The following is a 25,136-nucleotide window of genomic DNA, read 5'->3' on the forward strand; positions in this document are numbered from 1 at the left end:
TGAGGGTTCTCTTAGGATAGAGTTTCTTACCACAGACTGGACCACTCAGGCTTGTCACTGCATTGGCAGCAGCTTGCACATGTGATGGCTTTCTGGATAGGTTCATAATGTAGAACTGGTCTGAACAACAAAGTCCCACGTTACGCTCAGTGGAGCTTAGCTCCATTTTAAACTGACAGTTCTTCAAGCAGCTTGCTTCTCAGGAAGTTAAACTGGCACAAAAAGTAAGAATTGCTTTTGTGCAGCTTCACATGTGACAGTTATTTAGGATGAATCAGAAGAGGTAATGTGGCAAAGCTAATGTTAATAATACATCATTATGTGTGTGCACTTGACTGTGTGAAGAACTCCTTACTCATCTGGTGTTCTCTGAGTGATGTGCTAAGTGTGGAGATGAATGACAGAAAAATAAGATGTTGAGGTTTTTTGCTAGGTTACCTACTGATGTGGGCTGATGTTCAGGAGAGGAAACTGCTTTGGCATTTTTAACCCTCCTTCCCTTTTCCACAGGCAGGAGTAAGGCAGCTTTACATACAGATTGATGTTGCAGCCATGTAGTCAGTTTCTGGACTGGTGCTGTTGGACCAAAGTTTTCAGTACTGTACTGGTGTAACAACACTTCTTGAGACAGAGCCTGCCTCCACCACATCTGGAATTGACTGAATAGATTCCTGCCCTCAGGCTACGGAGGGAGTTCACTTCTAAGGAGTAAATATTGAATGAATGTTATGGACTTCGGGTCTTGTTTTTTTTGGGGCCCCTAAACTTGTAAGTTTTTGAGGGTTTTTTACTTAATAAGATTGTGGTACTGGAAACCCTGTCATGTCTTCAGTAAAGCTGCTGAAACCACTGCTCATTCCCATAAAACCAGTGTTATTGGCAATTGGAAACTTGTTTTGTAGACAATGTCACAATGGCTGACATGCTTCAATATAATTGTATGTTTGTACAATTGTTTGTACTTTGCAAACTTAATGAACCAAACCATATTGGGTTTTCAAAGTGCCTTTTATATCAGGAGATCTATTTGCCAGCATAAATATGGAGCATCAAAGGGTTTTATTACTTTTACAAATAATCTTGTATGCAGTCTGATTATTTACTAGTGATGTATGTGGGGGGGGTTGTGTACTTACATAACTGTAGATGTTAGACTTCCATTATATTTGCATCTTACCAGACAGAAAAATTCTAAATGTAAACGACAAATCTGTTGTGAAGAGACTTGCTTCTGAGACAAGCTGGGTATTTTGTTGCACGTGTCTTGTGAAAATTATTTTAGTCCAAATATTAGATTTAATTCCAATGAGTCTCTTCATACTGTTGAGAATTATGAGACATTACATGATGCTGCTCGTGTTCAGTCACTTAAACAATGGGCAGTTGAAGGAAGATGCTGGTGATGGAAGCAATGCTTGAAGATTGTTTTCCAAATTATGTGGTGGAAAAAACTAAATCCTGAAATTGTGAAAGCTTAAGTCTCCTTGATTTGATTAGGTTGTTATAATTTTTATTAAAGTGATCAAGTTCAAATTTTGCCTTTCCAAATGTTGAAAATAGTTGTTTCTGGCAGTTACACCCAAAATGGAAATAAGGACTGCTTTTCATGCTATTTTAGCTTACACTTTTCCCAGGCTGACAAATCTTACATCTTCAACTATTTTACTGTAGCCATATATGTTTTCATAGGGGAAAAAGTTCTCCGTGCAGTAAGGGTTGTTAAGATTGGTTTTTTTTCCAGGAACATTCTTCCATCATATGTTTTCTAGGATTTGTAATTATTTTACTCAGATATCTGATTGTCACTTTCAAAAGCAATCTGCTATATTTGGTATTGCAGATGATAGTTCCACTATGCTGTAGTAGTTCACCTAGTAATGGAAGACTTTTCAAGAGGAGATTTTACAAACAGAACATGGGGAAGTAAAAAGCAAGACAGGCATTTTCCTGAGAAATCACAGCTGCCAGTGACTGGTGTGGATTTTGTGTTCATTTTGGTACCTGTCAGAGATAATACTAAAATCAAGGCCCTGAGAAGCTGACAATGTCTGTGTAGTAAGTGCTAGGCACTATGAAATTACTGAAGATTGATTTGCAGAAATGGTTTGTTTGCCACCGATATTGTTGAATCCATCACAGATACTAAGAGTTTCTTGTTCCAATATAGCACCTGATTTCTTTTTATGTGAAAACACACTTCCCAAATTTGGTGGTTCCTGAATTTTCCAGTTGAGATATTGAAATGTGAATATTGATTTTGTCCAAGTCACGGGGGTGTACTCTTGTGCTTGGAACTAGAAACTGGGTGCAAAAAAAAAAAAAAAGACAGTACAAGGCCACCTAAAATACTGGTTTTAATCTTTGCTGTCTCTTCGTCTTCAGATCCTTCCACTGCCATTTCCAATCCTGTTTGTTGTCCCTGGGGATGCAGGCACAGCGTGCCCTCCTAGCAGGCTGCACGTTCCACATCTCCCTTTGCTGGCCTCCTGCCTGGCACTCTGTCAGGCTCTCTCCCTGTGCCACCTGGCAGATGCTGTGCCAGGCCTAGAGTTCCAGACTGAAAGATGGAAATTACACAGCACAGGGTGGGGTGCAGGAATCTGCTAAGCAGATCTGAGCGCTGCTGTTTAAGATACCATGTGCATGTATGTTCACAGACAAGGTGATGAAAATCTGGTTGTGATTATAGGGTGGAGGTTTTGTAGTGTGGTGCATAAGACTCTGCTTGCTGGCTGCCAGCAGGACTTCCTCATTTTTTAATACTTACTGTTACTGCTATTTGAAACTAGGGAAGATCAACTGATATCACTTTAAAGGCAAGCACCAGACAGATTCATTGCAATTGTGTACACTATTTTAGTTTCTTAATGAAAAGATAACTGCTACTATTTGTTTCCAAGTGAGAACCTGGCAGAGTGGCTGTTTGTATGATGGTGGTGATGATGTTCTACCAAATTTTTAATATGGAAAATGGAGTGAAAAAGTGTATAAGCCTGTTATAATGATACAACAGTTTTAATAACTTTTGGTAATTTTTTTTTTTGCTTATTATGATTTAGCTGATTGTTGGAAGCATATGTACAAGTGTGAGTTTTCTAGTCATGCAAGATAGCACTTCATTATGCTTAAACTTTTATAGTAAGAAATATATCATCTGTCAAATATAATTTGGGATAGTGTAGGGAAGTCAGATTCAAAACATACTTTTTAGGCTTTCTGAAAAAGGAGAAACATCACAAAATTCTACAAACACAGTATATGACGTTCAGCCAGTAACTGCAGTCACATGGAGTAGGTTAGTAAACAAGGGACATGTGATTTTTTTTTTCACCTCCTAAGAAGATACTTGCTCAGGTTTTAGGAGAGTACAAACCATGCAGTTGAAAGCAAAAGTGCAGCTTTCCTTATCCTAAGAGCCAAAGCACCATTATTTGTGTTTTGCCAATTACTTAAAACTGGCTGCTTATGTAACACTTTGCTATTGACACTTTATTGGAGATGCAAGGCATGATTTAAACAAAGACTTGTGTGAATGACTCCAGAGAGGGGTGAATGTCTGCAGATCATTTGCTAAAACTCAGCTTCCTGGTATCCACTTCTGAATTTTGAATCAAGTTTTCAAAGTGTGGATTTCTCATGTTTTGAGGTAGCTGTTATTTACTGTGGGGTTACTGGTCTATCTTTGTGGGTTATTTTTTTTCTGTGACTGAAACCAGTAACTTAAAACCCTATTGTTCCAAAGACCAAGCCTGCAAACTGCATGATTTTTACCACACCTACAGCAAAATAAGAAGATAAAACAAATGTTACAGTGTCTGCATTAAAACGCTTCAATGTTTTTTGTGCTAAATAACAGTGGAAGAAAACTCCTCTTATGAATATGCACAGTAAGAACTGATCCTTTATAGCTAATCTGGTAAGTGCAAGCTCTGGATAGACTGGCTTCTTTCATCAGGAGGGCCCCTGCAGAGAGCTGTTACTCATGTGAGTTGCTAAGCTAAGATGAAGAGTAAATAAGTGACTCTGCTTTTTATGTAATAATGCCTACTAAAGCAAAAGTTTAGTTGCATCATTAGTAAAAGCTGCTGATGCTATTTTTACACAAAAATTGAAGCTGCTACTATTAATTAAATGGACCTTAGTGACTTAACATTCTTAATTATCTTTTGTTTAAGAAGTAAAGCTGGGTTTAAAGGTGAAGGAAAATCAACGGTTTCTCTTTTTAACTGTTGTAAGTGAACCTGTTCTGGGAATGTAAACAAGATACAAGAGGAGAGAATCTGCTGCTGAATTGCAATCTTCCGTCTTCTGCACATACTGTGCAAACAAATTGTAAAGTCCATGGCTTTTCTTTTACAGTGCAGATTGCAGTGGCACAGTGCAGGTTTTCAGTTGCATGCTTTTATAAATGCAAACCCATATCTTTCTTCATGACATGCAGTCTTTAAATACAAGTGCAGAGCAACAATTTTAGTTCATAATTAAACCCTGTCCTATTTTCTTGAGCAGCCATCAGATTGCTATGACTCTTGATTATCCCACCCCTTTAAGCAGGATTTTTTTTTTTTTTTTTTTTTGGTAATAATCTCTCTGATCCTCAATACTGACTCGGTAGTTAATTCCTCCTTTACACTTCTGTGAAAATCCCTATCTGCAGCTTGCTGGGGTTCCCTTTGGATTTGTCTCCTGTTCAGGCTTTGTTGCAATATCCATCCCCGTGGGGACTTCCTTGGCCAGACACTGCTATAATGTGAAGCAATGCCAGCCATGCTGTGCCTGGCATGCAAAGACTGAGTCTTGCTGTGTGCAAATACTGCTCAACCTACTTGTCTGTTTCAGTGAGCCACAAAAGGTTCCTGCCTATGTGGTAATTTGGCGGAAATAATGTGTAAAAAGAACTGGGTATTTCACTTCCCATGTGCATTGGAGCCTCTCACATGTATGCCGGGATCTTGTACAAGAGTTAAGTGAATCGCTACAGTATCTTGGCTGAAGTGTGAAATAATGTGAATGAAGCAATTGCCAAAATCATTCCTGGTAGCATACAGCATATTGCTTGCCTTTACCTTTAAATTACAGGAATTACCCTTAGCAGTGAGCTTCAGTTCAATAACAAAGTGTGTCAAAATACCTGTGAAGAAATCTTGCAGGTAACACCAGGCGGCTCACTAAAATTCTGAAGACTATGTATGATTTTGTTCTGGAATGCTAATGTTAGTAGCTTAGCCACGGCTTGTCCCAAGTGCAATATTAAGAAATTTTTAATGTAATCTTTTCTACTTGAATACAATCTATATAAAATGTTAAATATCCTATATTGCTGAAAAGCTATGGGATCAATTTTCTTTCCAATAAATCTTCAGTTTTAAAAAAAATATGCATACAGGTCTGCTTTGTTTTCATCATACTGTGAATAACAGTTGAAATAGCAACCACCATCATCTACAAGCTGATTTTTAAAAAGAATTCTTGCAGTTTGTTTGTTGAGACTTGGCCTGAGGTTAATTGTGGTTGCTGCAGTTGAGTCTAGCCCTTCTTAAATGCTAAAATGCATAAATTTCTGTGTTAACATATAAAGAAATCCAGTTCTAGTTTAAGTTGCAGTCTTCTGAACTAAGAAATTCTGTGCAGCTTCTTCCCCTCTTCCAGCAGCTGTCCAAAGGGAAAGTTCTTGGTTTTCTCTGGTTTAGAGCATTCTCACCTGTCTGTATTTGCTCTCCCAAAGCAAAGATGGACACAGACCTAACAAATTTTGGACACTAATTTTTCTATTGATAAGAGAACTCCTAAGTTTCTGCAAAGTTGAAAGGCAAAATTTAACATCTAATGCACTTAGAACAACGTATGCAGTAGGTTTGGTTAATGCACTACAGCAAGTGATGCCACACAGATACCTGGTACTTTTATCACAGTCAGCAGCCCAAGACTGGTGTGGATACCAATAACCTGAATCAAAGGTTTAGAAGCTTCTGGAGGTGTCTGCAGGTAGAAGCTGATACCAGCAGATGCAGTTTGCAGCCTCAGGTAAAAGCAGGTCCATGTTCCTGCAGTGTTGTCCTCTGAAGCAATGTGGAGTCTAACTACCATTAGACATGTCTTAGTCACAGCAATATCTTCATGCTGTAATGCAATTAAAGATGGAATAAAAATGTAAATGCCTCATTTTTATTTAAGTAGTCCTTTGACATGCATTAGTTTCAAAACTGGAACTATCTACAGAGAAAAGTTTCAGCATTTCCAATTCCAGAGGATGCATAGTGCCTGTAACAATTAAGGAATGTAGTGGAGCACCCAATTCCACAGTGGACATCTGCTGTAGTGTGCCTGAAGCAATCTTCTCATCCAGAGCACCCACACGAGCAAGGCCAACACAAATTGTGTTTTCAGTAACTTCTGTAAGAAAGAAGATTAAATGTTTAATTTATTGACTAATGGTCCTATCATAAGGAAAAAAGTACTCAAAATGCTTAAATATTAACACTGCTTTCTTAAACCTCTAATTATTAAATGATTGGAGTGACCTAGAAAGAAACTTGCTCTTCAAAGAAAATAAAGCTTAAGGATGTTTATAAGGAAGAATTCATTCAGGAATTGTGTTCACTTGGAGGAAACTGTGCTGCTTCTGATTCATTCTATGTAAAGGATAAAATGAAGGGATTTTCATTTTAACTGTATTGAAGGAATAAACTTTTTAAATGAGGAGTAGACCTAGATGAATTTATTAGAAAAAATTTCTGTGACACAACTGCACCATCTTGATTAGCTGTTACTTTATCCTTGATCTCAAGAAATATTTCAGTTTGCTCTTGACTAGTGAGAAGGTGAAAATCACAGTTCTGCATCTTTGGGTTAACCTAGATTCCTGCTGGTGTTCACATACAGCAGAGTGTAACCAGTCTAAGTAAAACAGAGCTGAGTTTTTTTTGAAGCCTGACTGATCTAAAATGCTCAGAATCCTTCTGCCTCCTGCAACTCTTAATGGCTCAAAGAGCTCAGAGTTCCACATGGGTGGAAACAGGGTTTCCAGACTGAGGCTTTGACTGAACCTCCAGGAGCCACCAGTGCACCTTCATCGATGCTCACTGAACTGTGCTGTGCTCAAGTCTGGTCAAATCCGTCTCGTGACTAGGATTTAAGGCAGCCCAAATCCACTGCAGAGCAGAATTCTGGGAGTCAGAGGAAGGGAGTGGAGTTCACAGACTCATCAAGAAGTGTGGCTGGAGAGAGGTGGCAGCAGACAGAAGCAGTGCAGTCATACCTGGATTTTCTCCTTGGAACCTTCTGTTTTGAATAATGGCAAGAAGCTGTTCCGCAGCTTGATTCACACTCATGTAGCGTGGTGGCTCGTAAATCTTTCTTCCTCTGCAGAGAAGGAAAAGCAGAGAAATTTATATATAACCTATTTTTGTTATCCCCAGCAATCTTACAGCTTATTTCAAGAGACCTCTGGACCAGCAGGTTGAACTTAAATAGGCCCAGGCTCTCAGGCTGGTCTTTCAGACAAGAGTGGAATTTTTAACGAATACAGAAATCTGTTGTGCTCTCAGCACACCTGTGAAACAGCTGGGCTCCAGCTGCCAGATCATTTAGATCCTAAAAGCAAATTCAGCTGCTAGAAGCAAGATGCAGGTTTTGCAGCTACTCTTGAAGGATGCATTAGATTTAAAACCAAGGGCATACAACTGTTTTTCTGTTAAATGCCCTGTAGACAGATGATTACAGACTAGAAATATATTCTTAAATGAAATGCTGCTTTCTTTGCCAAGTGTGGATTCAAACAGATTTTATTTTTCTTAACTCCAGAATAAACAAACCTCAATGATACTGTGAGACTTCACAAATGTTAATTTAGACCAGTTACAGCATGTGTATAAAAGGAGCCATTTATATTCACCACTGTCAAAACATACAGATTGCAGAGATGAGTAAGATGTGGCAAAAGCTTTTTGAATATAGTTAAACGAGCAGAAGAGCATTTTCTGTATATTGCTTATTTAACTCTTTAAGAAGGGTGTTAGGTATTCTGCACTTTGCACTGTTCCAGCCAGTGTAGAGAAGAATAAATTTAGAACACTGGTTCAGATATTAATCGGTTTCAGGAGGTGACAGAACAGTAGAGAAATAACACTTCATTCACCAAGAGGAAAGCCTATCCCTTTCTGACTTAGTGCAACTTAAAGGAACAGGTACAAAAAAAAGATTATGTTCTGCTGCAACTTCATTCAGTTACTGTAAATAAAGCCAGGCCCTATTGCAAAGAACAAAAGTTTCACTCCTTGTAAGAAACAAAAGTCAGTGGCCACCAAGAAGCATGAAAGGAGAAAGCAGGTAAGTTCAATATTAGACTATGGGCAAAGAAACCTTTGCTCCTTGTACAAAAAAAAGCCTTTGTAGGGGCACTGTGTGTTTCTATGCATTTTCAAAACGGTGACTCACTTCATGAGATTCTCCAGAGACTGCTCCTTCACTTTAATATCTGTAGAACAAAACACATTAAAACACACATTCTCTACAAGTTTCACACTTAGTTTTCTATGTAGGTAAAGCTTTAACAACATTTTAGATATTATTAGTATTATAATATTATTATAGTCAGCTATTAGAATGTGGATCACAATGTACTGTTTCATCTGTTAATCTCAAAATCCTGTGACTTTAAGATTTTAAGTGCCCAGTTGACCAAATTGCTTCTACATCCGTGAAGTCACTTTCAGTTCAGAAGTTTATCAGCACTAACCTTTTTAATATTACATTTGCTTATCTGGTGATCTAGTCAGTTGGGTAAACACTCAATGCATAGACTAAAAGGCAGGAGACTGGCTGCTGCTCACCAAGTAAGCACAGGGTGTGCATTCCGCTCTGCCTGTTCTTCTCAATCTTGTCAAAGAAGCTCTCTGGCTTCCACGTATCTGTCCAGAACACTATGGAAACCGTTTCTCCAAAATTGTACAACTGTAAAACAGAGCAAATGCAGTAACACACATGTGCAATAAGAAGAAATAAGAGCATGCAATCATGTTGAAGACCAAGTCATTAACTACCTGTAAAGCTTTTACTGCATTCACCTTTCCAATAATTAGTAACTTTCAATATATTTCCTATTGTTACTTAATTCTTTTAAAGGCAAAAACTTTGTATGATTAGCACCAAAATTATTTGTTATTTCTTACTTTGGTTAAGAGTTTTTTATTTCTTACTTTGATTAAGGTAAGCTTTGAATAATGCCATAATTGATTCTACCGATACAGTAGTGTTTATATTAAAATGGCATTTTGCTGCAGATGGAAGCTCTAGCAGACAAAAGAAGTTACAGACTGAGAAGACAGTGGATATGAAGATCTGAAGACAGATTGTGCAGAAAGCAGAGAGGTACAACATGGTTTATGCACATATGGTAAGAGTATTGCTAGCAGAACACTGCTAGCAGATTCTATGTCAGGCATACTCACTGACTCTATTCTCAGTCTTAACACATTCATTACCCTAAGTCCCTCATCTTGGTGAAGACATTTGAAGCAATAGTCTTGCCAATGACCTCTGGTGATGCAAAAGTGAAAGTCATATGTAACTTAAGGCAGTATTTGGCTTGGAAGTAGTTTTTTCCCTGAAATAGGGGAAAACCATGCATCAGTTTTGGTCTGTTTAGCTCTGGAATGGGGCCACCCCAGATGGACTTTTCAGCTTGCCAATATTCTGTCTGCTCAAGCCCACCAGAGAAACAGCAGCTACATGGACTTCCCACTTTCTCTGTACTCCTGGAAGGAAAAACTGCTTTTCTAAGCCCACAACAGGAGACAAAGGCACTGTGTGTGCTTTGCCAGAGAAGCCTGTTCAGAAGTAGCTCTGGCAGCCCTGTGCCACGTGGGGATTCCCCTATACATCCTTCTGTTACTGTAGCATTAGGCTGTGGCTTTAACTCCTTTACGCTGGTAGAGCAGAACTTGAATCACAGCAGAAATAGGTTTGTTTTCAAAAGTTCAAATTTTAACCATTCATGCTGATAAAATTTATTCAAAGATTCCTGGAATATAACTGAAAACATTTCCTCTTTTAAGTATTTCATTCTAGCACAAGGACAAGAACATACTGTGTACATTACACAACCTAAAGGTTCTTCCAGTAAATACAGGTTGAACCAAATAAGTTGCTCCTGATGTAACTTGTTAGCTATTTCAAGGCTGTGTTCTAGAAAATGAAAAAAAACCCCATCAAACTATGCTTTGCCTATTTTTCATGTGGCTGCCTAGAACGCATTCCCATTTTGTACCAAATCTGTAGAAAAACTATTAGTACAAGAAGTTTCTCTTTCTCCCCTTCACTGTTAGACCATCTGGGAGCAAGATACCTTTAATCTCCGTGGCAGCATTCCTGCAATCTTCCACAAGTGCTGCAATATCTGATACCAACCTGAGTGTTTCCCATCAGCACCTGAAACCACGCAGCCCCTTCCCTAAAGCAGCAGTCCTTGTTCAGGACAGAAAGTGGCCTCAATTAATCTTAAATCTTACCTTGTCGCTTTGGCATTTTGATAACCCAAGGAAGAAAAACTTCCACCTTGTCCTTTAGGAAAGGAAAGGATGTGCAGAAATGGGAAAAATGTTATTATCTAAGAGGTATTTTGTTGAGAATCAGAACTCCTAAACCACTCTGCTACATGTTAAAAATGAGCTGGACATTCAACTTTATACCTTACAGTGCTGGTTCTGATTGTTATCGTTCTCTTTTCCATTACTCACTACAAAGATTCTCCAGCCTCTTTGCCAACAAGAAGTTAAGCAAGTTATCCTTTTTTGTACAAGCCCTGTCATTCATTCACTAAGCTGTCCTTTGTTTATTGGGTTTTGCATTAACACTGAAGTCTGGGTGTCAAAAAAGAGTTAAACATTTTTATTGGAAACTGCCTGTCTATTCAGTAGAAATACCTTCAGAACACCTTCATGAAGTACTAATATCATACAAAACTGTACTTACAGTCTCAAAAAAATACACCTGTTTTCTCAGCACCTGGAAAGCACAGAAGTAACTTCTAGACCAATAAGATACAGTGGGACATATTTTATTAACCTCCTAGAAATGCTTTTGCAGTTTATACCCCTCCACTAACTAAACTTGTGAAGAACAGATTTCCTAGGATTAATGCACACGTATTTTTACTTTAAATTACAGAGAGAGGAAAGTCCCTGGTATACCATCAGTCTGAATAATGAGGAACTGAAGTAGTAAGTGGATACCTCTATTGTTCTTGAATACTTATAACCAGTTACCTTACAAACACTTCTACAAACACAAACCAATATATTCTTTCTCATCCAGTATTTGATCTCTGCAGATGTGTGACATTTAAGCAAACATAGGAACTGCCCCTCAGCAGGGCAAGCCTGCATTAAAGAAGGAACACATGACTGTATCAGAACTTTTACTTTAAACGCTCTCCCTGTACCTCAGGTAGAATTCAATTTGTTCCTAATTTAGTTTGCACTGCTGTCTTCTAATTTCCACTTCTTGAACTCATGCATGAAGTATCTGACTTTCAAGAAAAGCCTTGCAGCAGAGAAAGCAGTAAATGCCAAAAATTGTACTACTATCCTAAGGATTCAGGAGCTACTGAAGATAGCAGGTCCACTAAAGACAAGACCCATTGAAATGAAAAAGAATTCTTTCCACCAACCATAAAAGGCTGTAGAAGGTCCCAAAACTCCCGGAATCATACGTTTCACTAAAATAGAGCTGTCTGACATGTTTGTTAACCAAGGAGTGTTACAACACAGCTAAGGACTACTGCTGTGCTTTGAGACTGTTCATGAGTGCAGTAAGATGATGAGCTGTGTGTATTTGCAGAGACAGGATCAGGCTGTACAGTGGCTGGCACAGATCTAAAGAGAGGCAACAGCAAATGAAATTGCACAGCCAACTTGTGTGTGCTGCAGTCTACATGAAGCACGTGGGGTTTAGGAGTGGGCAATGTGTGTTCTCTACAAGCCCAAACATCTGAGGCATCACATTTGCACTGAGGAGCAGATTTGTTAGAGTGCCTACACTCTGCTCAGGCACAAAAGTGCCAGAATTTCAAAGAGATGCAGATGGTTGGACAGATATTTTGTGTTTACAGCTCGGAAACCAAACTTCTTACCTTCTCAATGCTCAAAAACTTCACAGAAAACTTTCAAAAGGTCATTTTGAAAGACCTCAGTCTTTGGAAATATCCCTTTCTCCACACCCCCCCAAGCAGTAATTGGCTTAAGCAAAACTTTGTGCACTCAAATTTTGCAATACAATAGCTCAGATCAGCAAAGGAAGTCAGAACTCTCTACTCTGAGGCAATGCCCTGCTGCTAGAGTTTTCTGCCTCACAAAATACTTTATTTATACACATGATATGAAAGAATGATTGACAACTTTTGGTGTTTTTCTGTTAGTATTTTAACCCTTCTATTAATTCTATTTGTTATTTTAATTCTTTTTTATACAAGCAGAATTGATTGCAAATTGAGAGGCCAGAATGAACTGTAGGAGAAACAGTGCTGCACCATGGTCTTGGAAAGTCTTCATGCAGATGAAATTTCAAGGAAACTGCTGAGCTATTTTGAGCTATTTTGTCAAAGTCTGAGCTATTTTGTTAAAGTCTGAATGATATCAGATACCTGAAACTGTCCTGATCAATTGTCCTCACTTGAAATAATGGTGTGGTCAATTACCACAAAAATTTAGGACATAGAAGACAGAACAAGCTGAGACCAAATAGGGAAATTAAAAAAGGAAGATCCACCATCCCCTCTAAAAAGTACTAAAGCAAGCAGGAGAGAAGATGCAAAATAATATTAAAGGTCAGTTGGCCAACAGCTGCAGAGAAACCAAGAAGTAAACATTTCAAAACACAGACATCTATTTTTACAGCATCTTTCCCAGAATTACTGCTGTATCAGCTTCAATAGTGACACAGCAATTTTTCACTTATGAACCTACCTCCTTTCCTAACATTTCAAATAGCTTCAGAAGTGGTCACATATCTGGAGTTCTTCCCAAAAAAAGGAGTTACTGCATTCTTCAGACCTGGCACCATACACAACCAAACACCTGAGACCTGTAGGGCTGAAATGCTATAGAGCTATGTTCTGGTCATGGGTTACAATGCAGATAATTCTCACAGCAGAGAACTGTGTGAGAACAGTTCTCGGTCCATAATAATTTTTTTAATGGATATGAATTATGGAAATTCAGACTCTTCTCAGCCTAATCACAACCCACTGGTAGGAACTAAGGGACTTTTTCTCCTAAGACTATTCCTCAATGGATTTAGAGATTGCAGAGCACCTTGCATTATCCCAGGTTACTTCCTGATAGATCCCAGTGAGCATTCCCAGAAAAACTAAGACATATTTTCTTTATCTTTGTCATAGGGGTTCTGATGTGATGCTATGCAATGTTCATCCTCAAAGATAAGGAACCCGAGTCAGGTTTTACCCTTTATTCTCCCTAACCTGTTAACAACCTTCCAGACCATATACATCAAATAAAAGGGCTCCTGTTCTTTGTATTATGTATTGTTGCTTGATAGCAGCTTAAGAAGTAGTGTGATGGTCAACAAAGAGGTAGCAAGAATCATTCAATCTTTGTTTTTGCTTGAAATTGGTCATATGAAACAACCACAAGCCTAGCTCTAGCCCTTTACACTACCTTATTAGTACCACAGACCTTTAGCAACTTCAAATGCCTCTCATGAGAACCTTCATATGAAACTGAAATGTTTTACCATTCACATATATGTGGCTTTGACTCCTTTTTGTACTGCAAGCCAAGAGATCACCCCAGCTGTCCCAAAAACTTTCAGTATCCTTAGTACATGCCAGAGAGAAAGGAACTGTGAGGAAAACACATTGGCTGAGGGAAACCCACTCCACATAATTGCAGTCTTCAGGAGGCAGCTGAGAAAATCACATAAAATCAGTTGAAGGGACAAGCACATATTGCTTTGGCTGCCTCTTCGGTCTCCTTAGGAAATAGCCACTCCACAAGCAGAACAAAATTCAGCTATCAAAATAGTGAGAAAGCAAACTTGATTAGGAGAGGACTCGCTCCCCAAGGTAATGTCGCCTTATCTTTAAAAACCTTCTAAGATTCTTTCCATCAATATCAAGCAATGTTTCCTTCCTACCCTGAAGTGACTTAGGTCACTACTATGAAATTAAAATATCTAAAAGAAAAAAAACCCAAACCTGATTAAATGGATGTTTCTGGGTCATGTTTGCTGGTGACAAATGGCACTGAATTGGACAGCAATCACGAGTAATGAAGTAGTGTGACTAGCACTGATTTAACCTTTACTTGGCTTGAGAAACAAATGCCAACTTCTTAAAGGCTCAGAAGCTGGTGGTAACTGAAAAAAAAATCAGTGATGGAAAACAGTTTAACAGTCAGTCATTTTGTGTAAAGTCCCTCCTATAAGAGCATAGTGTTTTTGAAGATTAAGGCACACAGAGAGGGTGGGACTCAGATGCTCCACTCCTGCAGCTACTACAGGGTTTCTATTTGACTGTGAGCACAGTAATTAATTATAGCATCTTCAGCTTCCACATCTTTAAGTAGTATTTTTCAACTTGACACTGTAAATGTACTCAACTGTTCAGTAAAAAACTCAAAAATAACACAGTAAGGATTGATTTTGCATTTAAGTGATTAGCTGCTAGCAAAAAGGCTATTTTCTATTTTATAACTGTAATTGTCTTACAAGAATTAAGTGGACTGCAAACAAAAGACCTGAGATACGTCACTGAAAGAAAAAAGGGCACACGCAGATGTTTGTTCTGAAGCTATTCAGGTGGAAAGTGGGTACATCTCAAAAGAAAGGCAGCTCTTTGCTATAACATGTTTTTTTCCTAGCTACCCAACCAAATGCTTTCAAAACGAGCAACAGCACTCAGAAATGAGCGTCTCATTTTAGCCTTTTATCTCATCCTGTGACTTGCCTCCAGCTTTGCACTTCAGTTCTCAATCCTCTTTCTTTATGTTAATGCCATCATCTCAAGCCATTTCAAGTTGCATCATTGCTTCACATATACCACAGGTCAGCATGATGCAAACCCTTCTGGATGTGTTTGACCACCAATAATTCTGCCTCAAGGAAACATTGCCAGCACTGGGTCAGAGAGAATTCTGTCCTGAGAGCACCGCTCTGGCCAGTGACCCTTCCAAACTAACAGATATCATGCAGGTTAGAAAGGAAGGAAAAATATGCAAATTAGAGATCCTCAGTTTCCTACCTCTTTATTCTAGGCTAAAAGCCTTAGCAATCAGCCCTATTCTGAAAAACTGAGTGTGGGCACAGGTAAAGCCTGTGCTTCCCTGGCAGTGAGTGCAGATACCAAAGTGCCTGACTGTCCTCACTGGTGGTTGTTCCCCACTACAACAGGAATCAGAGTGACAAACACACCCACGTGGCAGACTCCAGACAAGGGAGAACATGCTAAGAGGCACTGACATAAGAGCACTTTTCTTGGCTTCTCTCCCATAACCCTATTCACTTGTTTTAAGGGAAAACAGCTTCTTCAACCTTGGAAAGAAAAAATCTGCTGTAGTGAAGCATAGCAAAAACAGTGTAAGAGAGAGGCACAGCAAATCACAGAGCCTTATGCACAGTTTGCTAAGATATACTATCCCAGCACAGTTAATCAATCTGTGAGAGCTTCCAAGAAGTTTAATTTTCAAAATGAAAACCCCTTTCTTTTCTTCATTATTCCAAAACAGCTTCACTAATTCTGTTAAATGAGCAAGACAGTTTAAAAAATGTATCTGAAAATAGATATGCACCCCTCTTTATATTTGGCAAGAACTACAGCTATGGAATGAAGGCAACAAACCATCACTGATGCTCTACCAACTTCACTAAGTCACTGTACAGGGAAACTGCACAGTACCAGAATGTTGTTGGCTGCACAGAAACATTGCTCTGATGACCAGGTTCTTTTGTGACCAGACTGTGCTGTAGCTGCATTTCACTGACAGCCTAATCAGCAGTTACAGCTCACTACGCACATGGCTCTCTGAATGGCGTATAAAGGTGTTTCCTGTTTTTCTCTACTAAGAAAGAGAGAGGGTTTGTATCACAATCAGATTAAAACAAGAAAAAAAGAAAAGCCTTTTCTGTGGTGAAGCAAAAGAGGAATCCCTCCTATACTTGACAGGAACTTTACAATTTGAGACACAATAACTACAAAACTAAATTGATGGCAGGAGGCAGCCATGAACATAAAGGCTTTTGAGAGAAATTATAAACTTCCAACACAACTCTAGTTAATCAAAGGCTGCCTTTTTGTAAGATACAAAAACTTGCTACATAAACTTGCTGTTTATGCCAGCAAGGAGCAATCAAGAGTTAAACATACAACTGGTTATATTCTGCCTGGTAATGCAATCACTATTTCCTAAAAAGCCTTCTATGACAACAGGAACGTTGACTTAGGAGAAGGCAGTCCCTCCCAAGCCAGAAAGGAAAAGAGGACTAATGCCAGAGTGAATAACATCACATTTCCTTTCTGGTCTGCTCCCTTCAGTATGGGATAAGGAAATAGCAATCTAATCTCCAAAACTCTGCATATGTGAATAATCTTATGGGCTGTTTACAGTATACTCATGTTAGGTTTCTGATCTTTTTTTTCAATTAACCTAAAAGCTCTATACTCCTCCTTCCTGTGCCTAGCTGAATTGTGGGGGAAGCGAACTTTCAAAAAACTTAAAAAACTTTTTGGGCCTTGCATCTTCCTTCCTAATGAATGTAAGAGAACAGTAAAAAAAGAGAGCAAGTAGTAGAAACTACTTGTCAACAGCCTGAGAGCAGAAGCAAATTTGCCCCAGCTACAACTCTTGTTTTACCCACCCCACTAAGTGCAGTCGTGCAACAGCTGCTATCTATCTGCTGTAAATGTAGATTTTACACACCAAGAAGCCTGTTCCTTCCTAAAAGATAATTTTGCCCTAGTTTTGCTGCATTAGGCAGGTATCACTAAGAAAGTGCTCACAAGAAGAATTATAAAGAGTGTGAATGCTGCGCAGCATTCCCTTTAGCATTGTTAACAGGACAGGTGTCACTGCATTGGTTTTCAGCCAGGTCAGTCAGTCAAGGCACTCGGATTTCTAATCATAAACAAAGATAATAACCAAACTCATTGCAACAGATTTACTGCTCTTGGCCAGCATTACTATTTGAATGGAGTTTGGAGTACTGGAGTTAGTCAGTGGAAATTTGAAGGTACCAGGTGTTTGCTGAAATTAAAATACATTATGGTTTTTTGTGTACTGCTAGGAAGGAATTCCTCCTTCAGTGATGGAAAGTTATTGTTGAAACCCCCCACTTGTCTGTAGTACCTTAACTCTCCTTAACTCTCCTGTGCTTGCTTTTGGCTTTTGTAAAGTGGGAACTTGGTTTAGGGGTCCCATACACAGGGAACCATTCTGAACCTGGAGAGGGCAGGTTCTACGTTTAAGTGAAGAATGAAAACAAGGGGAGGAAGCTTCATCTCATTTACATGTGATTAGTTAGGATTTATACACTGCCACATGCAGTAAAAGTAATAATGGACCTATAAATGCGTAAAGGAAGTATTTTCTTGGAGAACACTAAACCTTTTCTACTTTAGCCATTCAAGATGCACAAAAACTGCAATTTCTTTTACTAGTCCTTAGCTAGGCAAATCCCTCCTACCTCATCAGACGCGTGGAAAGTGGCGGTAGATCAAATTTAATAAAGAAAGAGTGCATCATATTCAAGAGGCACTCTTTGGAATTAGTTATGATCTGAGTTGGACTAGTGCATGTATTGTGCAGGCTTGTGCATGTATTTCTTATGTTACAAGACCAGCACAGTTCTCTAGAGGATAATAACCTTATAAGAAAAACTTACCAGGTATTACCTGATACCTGATGCTGCCATCAGTAGTAGAAGGAAGCTAACCTGAGCAAAGCTCTATGTGTAAAATAACTTTAAATACCAAAGCCTCCTGGGGCAGAGGGAAGTTAGAAAGCAGAGAACAAAAGTGTTACTATTCATTTTCATACGAGCTCATTGAAAGGGGCTTTTGCTGACATGCGGCATGCTAAAAGGAAGTGTTAAAAAAATCTAACATAAGTGTACAATTGGTACAGATCTTCAGAGTTAGGATTGCAACATGCACTGCCACAGCAGTAGAAGAGCTCACCAATTCTAAGCTTAGCAGTTGTGAAATAACATATAAGCATATACAAAAATATTACCTGTAAACCACAGCAGCCCACTGCATTCATTATTGAAGCATTATGAATGACCTTGTAAGGAATCCCCAATTTTACTGCACGTAGCACTAAATCACTGTGTGTCGTGGCCCTGTGGTAAGAAAAGAAAGTAATTAAACATTGAAAACATGACGTTACTATGTGTTACTAGCACTGTAGTTTGTTTTGAAATAAAATTAAACCCCTCACAACAAGGACAACACAGAGGTGGCAAAATGGCAACAATATCCTAGTGGTTAAAGGAAAATAAAACCTCTAGTACGGCTTCCATGTCATCTTCCCCAGCTGAAATTCCTCAGTATGGCACGGCTCTTTGCAGCATTAAAACTGCAACACTATTACAACTGTTACTTTACAAAACAGCCTTGGCAAGTACTTGAAAAGACAAGTTCCATGCATCGTTTGTCTTCTGGAGGTGTCTGTTGAACATGCATTGAACTGTAAAGGTGAACTCTGTTTGGCACAAACTTCCACAAAACTACAGGGTTTTGTTATTGGCTGCACAGCCAGGCCCTCTCCCATTTGCACCAGTGTGTGCCAGGAAAGCCCCATGCTCAGACAAGAACTCTGAACAGACAGAGGTGAACTGCACATTTACTTAGAAAAAACATCCTTAGACTGAATCAATTTTTATAATATTTAATCTAGATTACTCAAATTAACGATGTCTAAATCCCAGTGATCAAGTTTATTCTGAAAGTATTTATTCTGCAGTTTCAAAACAGGTCTAAGGCTCAATAAAGCTCTTGCAGTGATTGACTACTGCAAGAATTACTGGGTTTGCAGTCAAGCAGTGGAGATTAGAGCCTTTCTAAAATGGTCAGTGCACACAGATTGAGCAAATCTTTGAACTGCAACAATGCTTACATATGTAAATGCTTGTATGCATGCTTATATATATGTGAAATACGAAAATGCACCTACCCTAGCCTAAATTTATCAAACCTGACCAATGACCTTAGACATCTCATTCCCAAGATGTACCACACACTTCTGTGTAGCCATTCCAAAGAAGGAAGGAAAGAAATAACATATGGCCATCAGAACAATGAACTAGGAAAATCGCTTTCACCCTGGCCTTGTTCGATTATCCTAGCAGAATTCCCCTGGTTTTAGCCTGATAATTTCAGTGCTGTGTGTCTGACCAGGACTGAGTCAGCAGATCAGGTGCTTCAGACTGGAACACAAATGTGGCAGCAGCTGGCAAGGCTGTAAAGATCAATATTTAAAAAAAGAAATCCATTTCAGTGAAAGAAAAAAAATTAGGAATGTGAATTTGGGAAATGTGAAACCCTTATACAAACAGGCTCCCAGACCTAGGAGAAGGCAGTAAAGTGATCTGAACCAATATTTTAGTTACTACACAAACATTGCTCCTGACTTCCAGAAGCAAAGGTGATTTTAGAATGTCTGCTCTAGGAGGAGACTGGTTTTACAGCCTTGTGTTATTCCCTGCACATACAAAGGACAAGGAGCACTGAAGGATTTTGTGGTTATGCTAATACTGACCAAGGGATCAGCTGGCTTTATTCACTGAAATTTGTTCTAGTCAGTATTTTTTTTCTCCCAGTAGATCTGTCTATAATGACTGTAGCTAAAGGCAGAAGTGCCCTTAGGAGCACTCAGCTAATACCAGGAAAAGTTTCATGGAGTCATCCCTCCACAGCCAAAACTACAGCAGTATTTTCTGTCACTGATACAGATGTTAAGTTTTAGGGTTAGTAATAATATGAAAGTTAACACCAGCCTAGAGCGGTAGACTTTCCATTGCACTACTAAAGTTGTCCAGTTCTTGTGGCACATGCATGGCTGAGATAAAAACTTGCAGAGAACAACAGTGCCTGCTTTATTGCTTTAACAATCAACCACCAACATCTGGCATCTCCTGTGACTGCCAAGTACTCTGCTCACCTGCAAACAGACTTGAAAGTCTGTGATCAGCTGCAAGTGGCTTCTATCCTCCTCCCCTCTGGCCTCTCTTAGGATGGAAACATTCAGTACTCTGTCCTAGTAACCTCACAAGCCTCCCATAAGCCTTAGGGTTCTGTGAGCCTAGGAGCAGTTCTAGCTGCAAGAGTAAGAGCTAAGAACATAAACATTTAGAGAGAAGCAACTCATTCAAAAAGAAGGGTAGTTTTTAACAATTACGTAGTATGTTAACCAGAACTGATGTATTTTGACATTGAATCTAATGCTAACTAAGGCACATCAGAATACTGCCTACAACTAGCAGCTACATTTCAATCCATGGAGTTTGTTTTTTTCACCTTGTGTACTTGTATCAGTCACTGGACCAGAGCACAAGGCACAGGTAACGTGGCTCTACAGTCTGCACAAATCCTAGTTTTAAAGTAAACATGGACTGCAAGTATAATTAATATTTTTGAAAAACAGGGTCATCTGCCCATAATCAGTTTAATATAATATTCTCTTGCCAATTGCTTTCAAACTGTATTTACATAAATTATCAGCTTTTAACAGATGTGCATATTGCTCCTTTTTTTCATAAACTCCATTTTTTTCCTGACAAATAAGGTGCTCAGATTTCATTTTTCTTGTGCCCCTTAACACTATGGTATAAATCTTGCATCACCAGCTGGAGATGAAAAGCTCTTCTGCATGGCTTGACATTACAGATTGATGATGCTTGACCAAAGAGACAGAAGGAGATCCTTCTGGTCATAGAAAAAGACTATGCTTTTCAGCAGGAATAAAAACTGGAAACAAAAGGCCTAATAACCCAACATGAGAAGACATTTATAATGACATAAGTGATTTTAAAAACTAGCATATATTAAAGCAGATAATACAACCAACAGTCTGTATTGATTCTAAAACAACTGAGTATAAAAGCTGCAACTAAACAGCAACTAAAAGAATATTCCCCCAAAACAGCATATTTCTTATTTATGCAATAACCTAGAATTGCTTCTGTTAATTTCTTCTGTTCATGAGGCAAAGCATTTGTTATAAAAGGTAGCACAGAGAATAAAATTATAACAAATAAAATTATAAGTATCTGCTGAAGGAAAGATTCATACATCCTGGAGGGCCACATTCCTATCTGTAATGGACATCTGGGCAAGGAAACTCCGAAGCAAGATAAAGTGTAGAGAGCTATATGTCTATTTTTAATACAATAAGGAATATACAGACATAAAAAGTGTTTCTGGTCTGAAAATCAGTTTCCTCATAAAGAATTACAGTTACAGAGTTGGCTTCTTCCTATTGAAAAAAAAGAGTGATGAAGCTACAGCAATAATTAAAACATTGCTCTGTCTTACCCAAAAGGATCACCAACCACAAGAAACGCGACATCAGAAACATCAGCTTCTTTTAAAAGGCTGTCTGCCTCTTGTTCCACCATTTCTCGGTCAGCCAAAATCAATTCTTTTCCATAAAACTCTTCCTAGAAATTGAAATGAATAATAAACATCAAAATGGGACACTTAGGAATGTTTTGTATCTCTCTGGGTGCTCAGTCAGGAACACAGTCAATGGACACTGGAATAGGTAACTTCATTATTCTTCCCAGCAGCCTAGCCTTGTCTTGGAGAACCTAACTCTGCTTGCAAGAACACCTGAGCTTCCCATCAAGCAGCTCCTGAGCTGACAAAAATTAGTGAATGTGAACTTTATCCTGATACTGACTTGGTTTTCCATGCTTTCTGTCAGCTGAGGAGCTGCACCTCCAGCAGCTCAGTCACACCTGCACACTGAGGTACCTGGGTGGACTCCAGCAGAGTTAATTTAACCTGCACCCCCTCTCACAGCCTGAGCCTAGCTCTTAGGCTACTTACAATACTGGCACCAAACCAGACACAAATACCACACTAGCTACACCACAACCTGTTCTCTCAGATTTTTCCTCAGTATATTTTAGCTAACCACATCTAAAGAATGACTTCATACTAATCCTTCATCTTGAGTTCTCTTTAAGAAGTACTTTACCAAGTATACAGGTAAACATGTATTTGATCATGTCCTTAATTTTTCTTCAGCAGCTCAGTAATCATTGTGTCTCTTTGTACATTTTAAATGCCTTTATTTCCAGAATCAACTTCACACATGTAAAGGAAACTTCAGTTAGTTCTAGACCATGTTTTCTGGTCATACTAAAAACATCTGTCATGTTGTGTCACCATGCATTTTACATGCTCTTTACATGACTAAAGTTTGTTTTCTAGGGCAAAAACCAAGAAAGGTGTTTTTGTTCTAAGTAGTAGTCAGCCAATTTGTGTGGTATTATAAATACTAATAAATTGATACAACTATTAAAGTTAATTATTGCCCAGCAAAGTTTTCCTCTGAGTTCTGTGACTCCTTTGCCCACACAGAACAGTGAACTGACAAGAGAACTATCATATCTGTACAGAAGCGGCGTGGTGCTTCCACAAAAAGTCCATCCCATAGTAAGAGTAATGGGTATAGGACCTCTGTTGCCAGGTTACATTCCCTTTCCTGAATATGAGTTCCTGCCCATTTTTGGGTAGGTTTTCCTAACTCTACAAAATCAGGATATTATTTTCCTCGTGAAACAGGCTGCAACCTGTACAGATTCAGCAGAGAGGGGGACCAAATAAATGTGTAAGCAAATCTTGCCTCTGTGACTCGGAACCACGGACAGTCACCCTGGAGTAATGCTAACATCTGTACCAAATCAACTCCAGCAAATTCGGGCACCCCACTGGTTTTCATGATGTACCTCAGCCCAGATGCACATCAGCACAAGGGGAGCTGGTCTGTAAAGCAGAGCTCTCCACACCAGCACACATCCCTTTCTGTGGGCTGCCATTGCACCAGGCTGGCTTTGGCCCAACACTGTGAGCAAACGCACGCTCCAGAACAGACTGGGTGCAGTGCCAGGAACACACCTCTCAGTTTGGCTTCATCCAAGGGAATCTACTTGCATGCTTTGAGACTGCTCCACAATGCTAATCAAAGCATGCTAAGTAGAGAATACATAAAATGTAAAATGTAGACTCAATGGGAGGTCACTGGGTCCAAACAGTTCTTTCATCAAACTCAGCACCACTTTGGATGGTCAACATTAAATAACTTAACAAACATTTCAGACCAACCCAATAAACAAGCAAGTCTTGTCATTTGAATTTTATGACCTGATTTTAATACCATCAACACAAGAGGATTTCTGAGAAGTCTCTGCAGGCAAAGATCTGCTCTTTACTTCTTGAGAATTTTCCTGACTGACCTTCAGATTAGTAAATAAACTATTCAGTATTGTCACTTCTATGTAAACCAGGCAGTATTATAACCACTTGGTTATTAATTCCCATATTCCTTCTTAGATGTTTCATGTAAGACAACATTTTTGCTTTGTTTTAATTGATCTTTTTCCCCAGTTATCTCATCTTTGGCATTTCAAGATTTGCAAAAGACTTAAAACAGTAAGAAATATTTGATAAGAAAACCCAAAATAACCACATCAAAAATAGTCAGCATTTTCCTACTATTCAGTGTTTTATTTTCAGATGGATAGGAATCCATTATTTTTTTTCTTTTGATAGAAAATGCTCATTTTGAAAAGTAAAAATCTCCAAGTAATCCTTTCCATTTAACAGTTTTACAACTATCAAACAACTACAAAGAACGTTTTGTTTTGAATGGACCGACTACAAATTAGACGGCTTCAGTGTGCTGAAAAGAAACATAACATACAGAGCATATTTTCATACAGCAGATAAAGCAGAGATGCTCTATATTTTCTAGCCTACCTGGTATGTGGAAACCATTTAATGCTGATTACATGTTCTGTGTATATGCAGCTCCGCATACAGGTACATTATGGCCATAGAGCACCCCCAACCCAGAGAGCATCAGCTTATTCAGAGGCAAGATCTCTGGTCTGTGGGCAGCTATGCTATTTTTTGGTATTATTTCAGCATTAAACTTCATCTTTCTGTGAATATCTATGAACTCCTCAGAGTTAGGATTTGCACATTTTTACTGCCCTTGTCTTCCATCAGGTGTGTTTACTAACAAAAACTTTATCTCCACGTTGTCCAACAGCCCATCTCAGACTGAACTGTGCCTGTTCTGGGAATCCCGGCATGGTGAGGCAGCTTAGCCCACGTGGAAATGTGAGATAATAAAATTGCTATTCCCAGCAGGCATGCCTTAACACCTCAGGCTGATATAGAGGCACAGGACTTCAAAACATGTATTTTTCTGGTATGATTTTTGGGGTGTTATTTTTTGTTTTTAAACAGATAAGACACTTTCTAACAAACTCCTCCAGTATCTCAGGGTCTGCACATATTGGTGGATTTTGAGATGAAAACTAGTGCCAACAGTTGTAGGAAGGAACATTTTATTTCTGCTGCAGTCTTCTTGCCAGGTAGCAAACCACTTTCTCCTATAAAACACAGTATGTGAAGGTCACGTACATATTTCTCCCGAGAGCGAGCACCGCTAATTTCTCCCACGGACCCACCAGCCCCAGCACGCCGCTGGCCCGTGGCACGAGAGGCCTCGGGTCCTGTGGCCAGACCTACCAGCGCTTCCTTGCCCACGGTGAGCACGGACGTGTAGGCCTCCAGGTACACCCTGCGGCACCGCCGCACGGCCTCCAGCCCCTTCACCGTGATGTCCTTGGCATCCCCCAGGCCCAGCCCCACCAGGTACAGCATGCTCGGGAAGCGCGCCCGAGCCGGCACTGCCTCAGGAAGGAAGCGGAATGGAGGTCAGCCGGGGCGCCGCACGCCGGGACCCGGCCTCAGGCCCGGGGACAGCCTGGCTACCAGCTGCTCGTTTCCCGGCTCCCAGATCCCCGTTTCCCCGTTTCCCAGCTCCCGGTTCCTCGTTTCCCGGCTGCCCGCGGTGCCGTCGGGGCGCAGGGGCCGCTGGGAGTTGTAG

The 25,136-nt window shown here is 39.5% G+C and overlaps 2 protein-coding genes across 3 annotated transcripts in view; one reads left to right on the forward strand and one right to left on the reverse strand.

Annotated features, from left to right (window-relative positions):
* Positions 1-6,168, forward strand: part of SLC30A7 (solute carrier family 30 member 7) — a 27,547-nt gene extending 21,379 nt beyond the window's left edge. For both annotated transcript variants that reach the window (XM_033067413.1, XM_033067414.1), the window contains exon 11: positions 511-6,168. In XM_033067413.1, the coding sequence (XP_032923304.1) occupies positions 511-558 (48 nt within the window). In that variant the 3' untranslated portion in view covers positions 559-6,168. The remainder of the gene's footprint in view (positions 1-510) is intronic.
* Positions 6,144-24,910, reverse strand: DPH5 (diphthamide biosynthesis 5). Its single transcript, XM_033067417.2, has 7 exons — positions 24,776-24,910; positions 21,545-21,669; positions 18,243-18,351; positions 8,832-8,952; positions 8,437-8,476; positions 7,259-7,362; positions 6,144-6,393 (listed from the first exon to the last, which is right to left on the reverse strand). The coding sequence occupies exons 1-7, from the start codon at positions 24,908-24,910 to the stop codon at positions 6,170-6,172; spliced, it is 858 nt and encodes a 285-aa protein (XP_032923308.1). The 3' UTR covers positions 6,144-6,169.
* Between the last annotated feature and the right edge of the window lie 226 nt (positions 24,911-25,136).

This window comes from Catharus ustulatus, chromosome 9, assembly GCF_009819885.2.
Source record: "Catharus ustulatus isolate bCatUst1 chromosome 9, bCatUst1.pri.v2, whole genome shotgun sequence".
In the NCBI taxonomy this organism is placed as follows: Eukaryota; Metazoa; Chordata; class Aves; order Passeriformes; family Turdidae; genus Catharus; species Catharus ustulatus.

Coding starts and splice junctions, on each gene's coding strand:
- DPH5 (XM_033067417.2), bottom strand. CDS start 24,910: ATGCTGTACCTGGTGGGGCTGGGCCTGGGGGATGCCAAGGACATCACG. Junction 8,477..8,831: donor GCACACCCTGTGCTTACTTG/GTGAGCAGCAGC, acceptor TTTGTTCTACAG/ATATTAAAGTGAAGGAGCAG. Junction 7,363..8,436: donor TCTCTGGAGAATCTCATGAA/GTGAGTCACCGT, acceptor CCTTCTCTGCAG/AGGAAGAAAGATTTACGAGC.